Source organism: Lipophrys pholis (assembly GCF_963383615.2).
Source record: "Lipophrys pholis genome assembly, chromosome: 5".
In the NCBI taxonomy this organism is placed as follows: domain Eukaryota; kingdom Metazoa; phylum Chordata; class Actinopteri; order Blenniiformes; family Blenniidae; genus Lipophrys; species Lipophrys pholis.
Genome location: NC_137628.1, coordinates 28,428,874 through 28,441,988, shown reverse-complemented (window position 1 = coordinate 28,441,988; position 13,115 = coordinate 28,428,874). Strand labels below are relative to the sequence as shown.

The 13,115-nt window shown below is 41.6% G+C and overlaps 1 protein-coding gene across 3 annotated transcripts in view; it reads right to left on the bottom strand.

The window, feature by feature from the left end:
* LOC308109910 (protein kinase C beta type-like) overlaps positions 1-13,115 on the bottom strand; it is a 32,653-nt gene continuing 19,538 nt past the window's right edge. The window contains exons 4-18 of one of the 3 annotated variants that reach the window (XM_080463758.1): positions 11,732-11,843; positions 6,401-6,529; positions 5,726-5,882; positions 5,176-5,310; positions 4,947-5,043; positions 4,712-4,855; positions 4,453-4,626; positions 4,183-4,274; positions 3,234-3,296; positions 2,348-2,486; positions 2,168-2,248; positions 1,989-2,096; positions 827-967; positions 260-390; positions 1-208 (exon numbers count right to left, since the gene is read on the bottom strand). In XM_080463758.1, coding sequence (XP_080319884.1) covers positions 115-208; positions 260-390; positions 827-967; positions 1,989-2,096; positions 2,168-2,248; positions 2,348-2,486; positions 3,234-3,296; positions 4,183-4,274; positions 4,453-4,626; positions 4,712-4,855; positions 4,947-5,043; positions 5,176-5,310; positions 5,726-5,882; positions 6,401-6,529; positions 11,732-11,843 — 1,797 coding nt within the window. In that variant the 3' untranslated portion in view covers positions 1-114. Of the gene's footprint in view, positions 391-826; positions 968-1,988; positions 2,097-2,167; positions 2,487-3,233; positions 3,297-4,182; positions 4,275-4,452; positions 4,627-4,711; positions 4,856-4,946; positions 5,044-5,175; positions 5,311-5,725; positions 5,883-6,400; positions 6,530-11,731; positions 11,844-13,115 lie in introns of all 3 variants that reach the window. The other 2 variants (XM_080463759.1, XM_080463760.1) reach the window with 2 other exon arrangements.

The following is a 13,115-nucleotide window of genomic DNA, read 5'->3' as shown; positions in this document are numbered from 1 at the left end:
AATCACACTGCCACTAGACCGATGTTGCTCTGCTCGTCTAACCCCCCCCCCCACCACCCCCACCCCCCAAGAAAGCCAAAACCTCCCAAAATGTCCAGCTTCCAGTGTAATGTTTCACCCCGCTGAATGCCGCCTGGACATGATATTGTGACGAAAAGGTTGTTTTTTTTTTTTGTAGAGTGAGAGAAGTGTTGGGGGTGGGGGGGGACTAAAGCAGCCCGGTGATATGTGGCATGGTCAGTGAGTTGTGTGAGAGTACTCAGGGTTAACAAATGAGAAGCCTTGGAATTCTTCCTGGTCCAGGTTGGCTATAAGCTCCTGATCTGGGGGGGTCAGCTCGGGGGGGTGGCGCGTGAAAAAGCGATCAAAGTTCTCTGCGTCACGCCCACACTGCCATGGAGAGGAAGAAGAGAGAGATGGAGGGGATGGAGTGAGTTTGATGAAGCATGAGAAAGGAGGGGGGAGGGGGGGGGGGGACAACAACAACAACAACAAAGAGAAAAAAGAGAAATACAACTAAAACATGACATCAACCAATCAAATCGCTCACAGCCGGAGCCGTGGATTTCCATTGGTCAAAATGCGAGCCGACGACATCGCAGCTTCATCATTGGTGACGACACTCACAAACCTCGGTTCTGTGTTTATGAGTGTAGTGACCAATGGCAGGTGATGGTTGGGTTTGGGGGGGGGATGAGCGAGCCAATCCATTCTAACTTACCTTGAACGTTCGACTTAACATGTTACTTTCTTCCTCGCGGCGAATAGCGGCTAAACAGTGACAGTCAGACAGAACTAAACAGACAATGAGTGCCAGGATACTCACAGCTTTCGGTTTAAAAGGCGGCTGGACCTCTTTATTTTCCAGTTTTTCCCAGTCCATATAGCGGAAGAAGGCGTGTTCTTTGATGTCTCGCTCCCCCTCCGGGCCACAGCCCAGACGCTTACCTGGGTGTTTGGTCATCAGCTACAAAACACACAAATTGGTTGTGATTTGAGCCACGGACTGTTGTCACAGCAACCGTAAAATAATAAAGCTATATGTATATTATTATTAACCCTTTAGGGCACAAGGTGCTTGTATTTTGCTCTCTCTCTCTCTCTCTCTCCCCCCCCCCCCTTTATTTGGGCACAACAGAATTTCCTTCTTTAGTTAATATGATCGTTGAATATCACTTGAATACATGATAAAGTATGAAAAACCGTGTTTGAACAAAAGATCGCATGCAGGAATGAAGTGCGAATGTACAAACATATGTCCAATGCAGTTAGAAAGAAACGCTTCGGGTATTTTTGGCAAATAATACACGAACACTGTAGGACTGTGATACTCAATAACACAGAGCCAATATTGTATAGCCATTCAGAGAGAACTTATTCGATCTTAGAGATGTTTACACTATAAACGAGGACATGTGTGTGATTTTAGTTAGTATTTTGATTAGATTTATTATTTTATCATGTTTAAAAGGCACATAAGGCTTCACTTAAACTTAAAATATCATATTCATACCTTTACACAACACTCATTTAAAAAAGTCCACCATGAAGCGTTAAGATCAAACAAACTGAGAGAGATGATTAAAGCTGACAGAACCGTTTAGAAAGTACCTCAATAACATGTGTCCATAAATATATACCATTGTATGACTTGGAAATACTTAGAATTGTAAATGTAATCCAATACGTTACATTCGGTGAATGTAACTTAACCAGGAGCTGCTGAAGCCAAATATAAAACACTGCGTTCGGTTCTACTCAAAGTCTTGAGCTGATGCAGCGATTGTATTTTCAGATCGTCACATCTGCAGGCAGAAGGTGTCAGAGAATGGAGCTGCTCTCCCGTGTGCTCAGTGTGGAGGAGGGCGAGCTCTTCCACTTCAGACTAACGGCTCCGACAGGAGGCACCCTCCAGTCTTCAGAGTGGGAGTGAAGAGTGAGCGAGGGCCAGACATGGCCCCGCGCCGTACGAGTGCGTGTGTTCTCACCCCCTTGCAGATGGCGACGGCTTCTTTGGACATAGATTTAGGGTAAGAGACGTGATGCTCCATGATCGACTGGAACAGTTCATCTTCATCCTCACCATCGAAAGGCGGCTGCGGAGGAGCAAACGCACGCCGTCAGTCTCAGCATCTTTCGTTCAACAAAACTACAAACGCCAACAAACCTGTCCGGCAAGCATTTCATAAAGGAGTACTCCGAAGGCCCACCAGTCCACAGACCTCCCATAGGGCTGATAGGCTATAATCTGTAAAGAAAAAGAGAGAGAGAAGTGAGACTCATTCTGAGGGTGAAAGATGGCCATGTGAAAAGCACAGATCAGTAAGAGGACGTGACGTGAGCTCACCTCTGGAGCGATGTAATCTGGCGTTCCACAAAAAGTCTTGGTAGTGATTCCATCGTACATGTTTTCTTTGCACATGCCGAAGTCAGCGATCTTTATGTGGCCTTCTGAGTCCAGCATCACGTTGTCCAGTTTCAGATCTCTGCGCGCACACACACACACACACACACACACACACACACACACACACACACACACACACACACACACACACACACACACACACACACACACACACACACACACACACACACACACACACACACACACACACACACACACACACACACACACACACACACACACACACACACACACACACACACACACACACACACACACACACACACGTCATTTACACTTATATACTAAATAAAACAGCACATGGTCTCACTGAGTGGTTTGCACCTTCTATGGTAGGGGTTATTATTCTCTACCACCAAATTAAATTTGTCTGGAGCTGAAAAACATATTTAACCATGAAGAATAACAAAAACCCACATCGAGTTAAATTCCTGATATTTTAGAATAAAACCTGCTTTATAGACAACAAAACAAATAAGGACAATAAAACAGTAAATGCAAGAAATGAAGAAAAGAAGGGGAAAAAGCATTAAAAGGGAAAATAAGTGGGATTATTAAAGTTGTGAAAAAATAAAACAAATGAAATAACACCTCACAAATGCAAATAAATACATAAAAAGCAAAAGAAATTAACATGTAATATAAAACAATTGTTAAAAAAAAAAAAAAAAAAACCTTTTAAAACACTAATCCAGAGTGAATAAAACGGAAAAAAACAAAACACAACGAAATAATAACAGTCAAATTAACGGTAAAAAGAATAAGGAAATTCACCAAAAATGTTCTAAATTCAAAAGTGACTCACCGGTACACGATGCCTTTGGAGTGAAGGAAGAAGAGGCCGATGGCTATTTCTGCAGCATAAAACCTAAAACATACAAACAACAGTTTCTAATAATATTTGCATTTCTGTATTTCTTGCGGGTGCGTTACAGGTGACTAGTATTGTTCAAGTGTTTTTTCTTTTTCTTTTGGGAATACAAAGCATATCACGGTGAAATATACAATATCAATGCATTTTATAAATTGCTACTCATCCATGATGTAATTCCATAAAGCCTAATGTACATGTGAGGAAAACAACATTAAACATACAGTCAGTGTTTATTAAGAGCTACTTTCAGCGTAAATAAAGCTGAGACGTGGTCTGACATGATAAAGTCTTTGTTAAGATGAAGAAACAAAAAGGTCTGCGTGAGATAAATGTTCGGTTGTTGTCATGTTAATCAAAAGCTTTTAATTGTAATATCTCGTAAGACTTCATACGCACACACACATTATATATAGTAAGTAAATGTTATTTATATAGCATCTTTCTCAGGTACAGATCACACGGTGCTTTACAGTACCTTGAAAAATAAGAGAGAAATCAGTAAAACTACAGAGGCAAGAAAAACACACGTACATATGCAAGAAAAAAAGAAAACTGGGTAGAATTGAGCAGCTACAGGGAAAAGGATTGCCTGAATAAAAACAAATATATACATATTGAGGTCATTTCATCATTTTAATTTGAATTTAAATCAAACTCACAATAATGTGTTTTGGATCACAGTATAGCTAAGAAGGAAAATAATTAATAATGAAATAATTTATGAGTAAATAAGAAAAAGGGAAGAGATATAAGAATCTTTCAGGACATAGACGGGAAAATGTGGACACAACATAATCACCGTGCGATGGTTAAGGTGAAAGATGTTTCTGGAAGGTTGAGTCAGTTGGACGCTGGACTTACAATAAGTATGTGTACTCACACAGCATGAGGCTCCTTGAACTTGCCGACCTGCTGGATTTGGTACATAAGATCTCCTCCGTTGATGTACTCCATAACAAAATACAGCCGGTCCTTGAACGAGAAGGAAGGAGCAGTGAATCAAACTTCATTTATGGCTAATTGTTTATTTTTTTAAACAAGTTAGTTTGATTAAATACGCCACATGTGACCGACAACAACTTGACACCACTCTGACATGAAACCGGGGGTTGAAAAGTAGGATCAACAAACGAGCGGCCATATTCCTCACCATTGTTTGGAAACAGGAATGCAGCTGAGTGAGGAAAGGAGGCTTTCCGGACAGAGCGAGGACTCTTTTCTCCACCATGGTGCACTCCACGTCGTCGTCTTGGATCACCACGTCTTTTTTCAGGATCTTAACGGCGTACAGCTCATCCGTTCCTTTCCTCTCAGCCAGCATCACCTGGAAGGGATTCCAGCAAAGCAGGACTCAACGTTTCTGCTAATTTCCACCTCAAAACGACACTTTTCCAGAAGACCTGTCCCACCTTGCCAAAGCTGCCTTTACCCAGAACCATGATGAAGTTGAAATCCGAGAGCTTGACGCGGTCCTGATTGCCGTTGCTGTCGTATTTGCAGACAGAGGAGGAGGAGGAAGAGTCTGTCGGCTTCCCGGGACCCACTCTCGCCCTCTGAAGAGAGGCGGAATTCCAGAGAAAGGAAGAGGTCATGAGGGATGAATAAACAACCAGGAAGACAAATCAAAGCTTTGGGGAATCTCACCTCAAACTTTTGTCGTAGCTCCTCATTACCTTCCTCCCCCTCTGGCTGGACGGGAACATTGAAGTATTCCCCTTCCTCTTGGGACAAAAGCTTAAACCTGAATCCCAAACAATGAGATAAGAAACCAGAATTACTTCCAGAACATGACGACAAAGCCCTTGAATATTCACACGCCGATACCTCCCACCGTTGTTATCTCTATATACAACTCTCCATCTTGATAGCTCACCATCCATCTATCCCTTGTTTCTGAAGCTCTGAGATCCCGAAGGACAGTGATCCCATGAAGTCATTCCTGCTGGTCAAATCCCAGTCCCAGATCTCCACTGACAGACGGCGGTCCTTGTCACTTTCTTTGAGGTGGCTGAGGAACGGGAACAAATAGCAGGACAGGGAAACAAAAACTGAGATGAAGGGCGTTGTCCAAATAGGTGGAAAACTGAAAACCAAGACCAAAGGCCTGTCATCACTCGCTCTTTTCTTAAAGAAGCTTAAAATTGTAAACGTCTCGACAAAGGAGACTCTTCCATGTCGGCGCCTGTGAGCAGTCACAGTAACCCAGAATAGCCTGAATAACAATGAGCAGAAACGGGGATGAATTGGGGACGGGGGGGGGTCACTCAGCAGCCGCTCCAGCTAGGTGTGTGCTTGTGTGACAAAAAAAACAAACAAAAACAAAATCAGGCCAAGAGAGTAACTTTAAATGAGGCGAGCTCCACTCAACGACGTCAGAAAACTGAATGTGTGGATCTGGTGGCACAGAAGGAGAGGAGCCTCACAAAGTGAACGTCTCATTCCAGGTCGGGTTCAGGCAGCATTTAATGGTCTTCGTCTTCTGCTTGCTCTCGCTCTTGGGGTCCGGGATCAGCTTGAGCTTGACGTAGGGGTCTGACAGGCCGTTGGGGTCCATGGGCACCAGGTTCCTCGCCTCTTTGACTGTGAACAATTGAGGAAAATGGATTTATATATTCATTTTTAAATGAGTGCAATGAAAGAAAAAAATGCGCTTCAGCCGGTGAATTCTGGGTTTTACAGAGGACGGCGGGAGGTGAGTCTGCAAACATGTGAAGCTTCCATTCCCACTCTGGACTGCCCCCATTTACCTCTGGACACATTTGACAACATTTAACAACATTTAACTGCAGTTTAGTTTGTGCTCCATAATCAATCCACAGTTGTCTGAGAGAGAGAGTGAGAGAGAGAGAGAGAGAGAGAGAGAGAGAGAGAGTTCGGCACGTGGACGCACGTCCCGGTGGGGATGTGGGTCAATCGTTGGGTCATTGATCATCTAATGGACTTTCCAGTTTCATTCTTGGTCGGCTCTGATCGAGAGCTTTGAGCGGTGCCGTGTGTGTGTGTGTGTGTGTGTGTGTGTGTGTGTGTGTGTGTGTGTGTGTGTGTGTGTGTGTCATCGGCGGGAGAAAAGCTAGTTTAAAGAAACGGGGAGTACTCACTGGTGACTGTGAGAACTTCCTCGACGATTTGGGCAGAGATGTAGATGCGTCCCCTCCGCTCCGTGTGATCCGTCCCACACAGGTTGGGGACATTGGCCACACATCTCTTGTGGATGTTCATCATACAGTCTGAATGGAGACGAGACACGAGCTTAAATCAGGTGAAAATCACAGATCAGAGGGGGAAGCTTGACAAGTGGACCAATATATGACGCACGGTCACAGTCAATCATCAGAATGAGTTGTAGACCCCAAGATTAAACGCAGCTCTATAGATAACAGACATCAAAAAGACAGCAAAACAAGTATTATCCTGCCTTTTTCATCTCATCTTCTGACTTGATGAGCTCTAATATCGTTGTAACTTAAATTTGAGCGCACATGCCTTAACGTCAGAATACAAGCTTGAGGATGTTGCAGACAAACTTTGGAAAAGACTTCGAAGAATGACGTGTTCTTTGAGTTTTTTTCTTTTCAGAGTGTACAGAGCTTCATTAATAAATATCACAGCTGTGGTTTGAGTCGATCTCATCTGATTATCAGTTTCAGACGCGACGGCAAAGAAGATTGTAAATTAGAATACAAAACAATGGAAAAGTTCAGTCTTACCACCATTTCAGTCGTGCGTTAATGTTATGCTTATTAAAATAAACTGAAACAATTCAAGCCTTCTAGTTTCATTCTTCATACGTTTGTCTTACATGTCATGAAAATAAGGCTCATCAGATTATCTCAACCCTTCATAAAATCAGATGCTTTTCCTCATTCTGGAGGACATAACGACAATCAAAACTTTTTTTTTTTTTTTTTTAAATACTTGTAACTTTTTTAGTTTGTTGTTCGGTTTGTGATGTTGGGAATGAAGAGACAACAAACAAAACAATCAACAGTTTTGATTTCCAGTTAATTAGTTTTTTCTTGTGTTCATCATTAATAATTGTATCACTAACTTTGTGCTGTCAAGAGTTAAAAGATGCTCTTCAAGTTGTCAGATTCCTTAAGCTCAGATTTAATGCAATTATTCCTCTGCAACACAGAGCTTCTCCTTTACTTTTACTCTTTTTTGTACACACAATCTGCCGAACTGTTCCCGAGATGGAAACCTCGTCAAAAAACTTAGAGTAAGGTTCGGCAGGCTGTCGTGATATATTAAAAACAAGACAACTCAGACTGGTGTATTGTGGCTTCATTATTGTAGTGTATTGAGTGACGCATGCTTTGAGTGTGACGGACAGAAAAATCTGCCTTTAGGAAAACTGGTTCATAAGGAAGAATTTGAAGAAGGTCCATGATTCAGTTTGTCTCTTTCTGCGCCATGTTTGCATGATCTCCCAGCCCATGTGGGCGATTTCTCTTCATTTTTAGCCCAAAAAAGATGCTTACTGGGTCAATCAGTGTCTCTAAATTTACCTTTCATGTGAATTTTAGGATGACTGGGATTGACCTCAGCTCTCCCCGCACACCCTGAGCAGCTTCACAGGTGGTTAAAAAAATAAAGAATAAATAAGCCACGAAAAGGAAATCGCATCAAATCCTCTAAATATGCGATTTCATGAGAGGTAGCCGAGGGTATATTCAAGGGTTTGTTTTTCTGTTAAACCTATTTGCTGCTTTGGGATTAAACCTTTTTAAATTAATTTCCTGGAGTCAGAAGTCAACAACCAGCCGCACTCACAAAATGAAGCTTTCGAGGCTCGATTGCCCGAGAGCCTGTGGGATTAAAATAATGAGGTGGAATCAGCAGAAGCCCATTTATTACACTTTTATTCCGACATCGTCACTGTCCCAACAGTTATAATGCAACACATTGGGCACATGTCCGCTTTAGTCTTTAATTGGGACAAAAATGAAGGTATTTTTCATGCAAATTTGCATTCGGTTATAGAACTGCATATATTTGGACACGTGTGGAGAAAATATTTGACAAGGCAAAGCGACTGATTCATTAGAGTTTTGTCACATTGTGAACATTGTGCGGACACACTGGAAACAATGCGGACGAGAAGTTTGAAAGAGAAAATTCCCGCACAAATAACGGAGCCATTTTCTAAGTTGGAAAGAATTTGTCAGGTTGGTGCAACTAAGCTTTGCATAATGTTTGCTATATGATGGATTTTGCACTAATTTCACTATTGGGTAGTTCCTCCTTCACAATTCAGTCTTTGTTGTTCATCGGAAGCAGTTTGGGTTTTTGAGTTTGTTTGCTGATGAGCCAAGTTTTCTTTCTATTCGTTTACATGTTTTATGTCGCTGTAACTGTAAAGAGTTAAATTAAGTGGGGATTGTTAATTATAGCACTATAGCAGAGAGTTATGCAAGTCAATGTAGAATGTAAAAGTTGTTTGGGGTGAATTTGCAATAATCTGTTAAGGAGTTAATATATGGATTCCTTCTCATTACGAGAATATATGATAAACATCTTTGGTTATGGATTTCCTTCATTCAAACTGAAATGTTCAGAGCCTGAATTTAAATAACGCTGCAGAAACCCAATGAAAAAAAAATCCCAAACAGTCAGTGCAAAATTTAGACGCATTAAACTTTGCATACAGGAAGAGAATTCAAAGAGAAAGAAAATAAAATAGCACAAATAAAATCAATGGAAATGGGAAATCAGAAATAAGAGAACTATCTGCAACAAATCAAGTAAATATTTACAACATGAAAGAACAATCATTACTTCACTCTGCAGAAAGCGTCAATAAGAACCCAAAGAATTTAAATATCATTTTTCAAAATCTTTATACCAAACTCCAGTTATCTGCTCTGAAGGAAATGTCAGCGGTTATTGATTCTGCCTATTTACTAGTATTCAGAACATAATAGTGGGAGGGGGCCTGTCGATTATATATTCAGTAGCCAATAGCTGTGACTGTGTGTGACACACCCCCCAACAGTTGCAGTGGATATAAGGAGCTTGTGCTGCTGCAGACGAGACACAGAGACACCGAGACGGAGTGCAGATTCATCCCAATGACAAGAGAAGGACAAGGAACTTTAAGAAAACATTTCTATTGGATGCAGAAGGAGACAACACCCCCAGGCGATGGGGATGAGTCATCACATCAGAAACACTAGAAAAAAAAAAGAAAAGAAAAGGAGATTGTGATGTGAAAATGGTCCAATTATAGTATATTTTAACGATCGTTTTATAAGGAGGGGTTAATCTATTTGTATTGAAAAAACATCTTTAAAATTAATGGGCCATTAAAAGCTGTGAAATCTCCCCAAAAAAAAAAAAAATTTGTAAAACTACTAACTGTAGTAACCATCGTCATGATCCCACTGACTGGAATCTAGGAGCTGAGTAAAAACAACCAAGTGATGCAAAGAGAGGTGCACGCATGCAAAAACAAAAAAAAAAACCTAGAAAAATACTAAAGCTTCTATTCTTAGTGTCTTATACAAACTAGTGGTGATATCACAGTTTGACATGCACTTTTAATGGTATAAAGTCAACCTGACGATAGTAAAGAAAACAAATCACTAATTTCTGCAGTTGAGCTGTGAAAACAGGAGCCTCTTGTCGTTGCTCAGCCTGCCCACTAGATGGCAGGCTGCTCTGACGCACAGCAGCACAGGTTGAGGGTCTGCAGAGGTGGAAAGTGAGAAGTTATTGCTGTCTGTATGTTTTCCCTCTGCATATTGGGAAAACAGTGTCATCTGATAATTTCTTCTCCATGATTTTATTTGTATCTTAGTAAAACGCATCATTCATTTATGTAATTTATTCACCCGGGGCCACTCCGCGCCAGCAAACCATTAAAACTTGATGCACTCCAAGGAGGGATGGCACAGATATAAACAAGTGTTTGATGTGGCACAGTAACAACCCAGTGCAGACCAAAACTAAAAGTCTGAGAGGAGAGGCTCACAGGTTTTTTGGGGTTGTTTTTTTTTTTTAGTATCTCTCAAAACAACCGCCAAATGTCCAGATGAACTTTGAAACGGGCTTCAGTCATCCTAATAATAGAGTTTAGTTAACGCACACTGCTGATGCATCACTTTGGCTTCAGAGAACATTTTCCTGGATATTTCTATTGGACGGAAGTGGATTATTTAGTCTCCTACAAGTTTTAAGACAGAAACAATCAGTTAAATGAATAAAATCTGACAAACTCAGATCTTCTTCATGTATTTGCACATTATCAGTAGACAACTGAACTACCAGTCGAGGACTCTGTGTGAAAAGTGGGGACTCATTTTCATAAAGGAAGAGGCAAGTCAAAGTCCGTCCAACACCAAATGCTGAACACAGGCACAATGAGGAAACGTCTGCCCACTATATAACGCCGGGCACTTCCTGTTTGTGTCTTTGCTGCCAACATCAGACGAATGGTGACACAAGTAAAGGAATTCAAAGACGAGTCATTAAAGTGCAGGTTTCCAGAAAATATGTAGATAACAGATATAAACCTTTTGTGTCAAAATGTGGATTCAATGGGGGCCGCCGGCCGGCTCAGTTGGTCGAGCATAAGACTCTCAATCTCAAGGTGGAGGGTTCATGTCCCAGGCCAGGCGCCACCTTCCTGTGGGCTCACCACCCGCAGGAAAGGTTCTTAATCGGTGCAATGACCCGGAAACGGATGAGCGGGAGAAGATGGATGGATGGATAAACCAATGGGCCAGAACATTATGACCAGTCAATCAAAACCTTATTTCTGCAGCAGTTTGAACAGGTGTGGTGAACTGGACCACTCAGGACAGCGTCCACTCCCACTAACCATGGCAGACCGGAAACACCCAACAAGAGCAGCGATGCACTGAACCAGTCCAAAACTTGACAGACGTCAATGTTATAGTTTTAAAAGTTAAAGACAACTGAAGTCCCTTTTTTTTTCTTTTTTCATTCAACACTTGTGTACATTTTTAAAAACTTCAAGTTAGGACAGACTTTACTTTATGTACTCTGGGATTATTTCAACCATTTAAACTGGCTTTAATATAGTTTTGCTAATGAATGAAACAAAGTCTGGCTTTTCAATCCTATTTATATATTATGGTTGGTTCCGTCTGCTCATAGCGATGTGAATCTTCATGGTTTCTATGGGGAATCTGCATGTTCTCTCTGTGCCTGTGTCATTTTTCTGGCCGATTATAAAGATCTCAGTATAATGTGCAAAAAAAATAAAGAAACGGAGAAACAATAGAAACAATCTTATCGTTACAACTTATTTAAATACAAAGCAAACATGCTGCAGGAACATTACATTAAACTTGGTTTACAGAGGAAAGAAAAACATCCCAGATGTTTGGTACGTTTCTAAAATGATTAACCGTCTCCTGCACTTGCATAGAGTCACACACATACACAGATATTTGCGTACGTACGGTCACACTTCATGCCCTGGTGTATCAGCCCGTAGAGCAGGGAGCCGCAGTGGTCGCAGAAGGTGGGGCTGGAGTACGTGTGGACCTTGAACTTGTGTTTACTGCGGGGATCCTGCAGAAACGGAGAGAGGAGGCCGTTGACGGCGGTATTATAATACAATAATGATGATAATAATAACTTTATTCACATAGCACTTTTCAGAACACATGTTGAGCAAAGTGCTTTACAGTAAAAACACAAACAAAACAGTCAGGCGAGAGAGGAGATGAGCAATCAAACAGACGGACAAGCAGTCATAAAACAGATGGAAGATTATCGACAAAAATTATTATTAGCGACAAAAAACCAGTGGCCTCGGTGGCTTAAAGAGAGAGCATGTAAAAAGATAAAAGGGGCAGTTTTTTATTAAAAATGGAGGTTTCAATTAAAAGCGAGTCTATAAAAGCGTCTTTTTTTTTTTTAAAGAGATTTAAAAGTCACTGATTCTGCCTGCCGCATCTCCTCGGATATGTCATTCTTAAGTCCAGGGCTCCTGGTGGAGAAGCACGGCCACCCTTACATTTAAGTTTTGACTTTGGGATGACCAGAAGGCTGCGAGCAGGCTTGTATTGGGTCAGCAGGTCAGTAATATAACTGGGCAACCATGAAGAGCTTTAAAAGTAATCAGCAAAATCTTAAAATCAATTCTAAAGCAGACAGGGAGGGAAGCCAGGACAGGTGTGCTGTGTTGTCGCCTGTTAAAACCAGCAAGAAGGTCATCTCTGGGGGGTTCCTACATCTGTGCGGGCTTCTTTAAAGATTTAAAACTGCAGCTTCGGGTGTTCCCCGTTGCCCTTTTAAGGTGGGATTTTAAAGCTCACGGAAAGCAAAATGTTTAGAACCTCCAGAGGCGTTTAAAAATGCAGATCTTTAGGTGATCCGTGAGATAAACTGCTGCTGCTCATCGTCTCACAGCAGAAAAAAAAGTTTATAGCCGTTCAAAAGCACAACAATTCCACTCTTCTGGGACGGGGCTTTATATCATTTTGGGAAACTGGCCACAGAGGTTGGCTCCCATTCAGCTAGAATCATATTAGCGAGGGTTGGACACTCGAGTGATGAGTTCTGGCTTCCAGTGAATCGCAAAGACGGGAATGATGTCAGAGCGCTCTGCAGGCCAGATCACTTCCTCAAAGCCGAATCGGGAAAAACCCGCTTCTGCAGGAATCTGGCATTTGAGCACCAGCACAATGTTGAAGGGGCCGTCATAAAGCTTATGAGAGCAATTTTATTTAGACAGCCTGGATTTATTTTGATTTGATGGCTGTGCATTTGTCACAAAATATGTCACCACCGAGTGAAACTGCAAAACGACTGTTTTTGACTGCAGACGTTACAAATGTG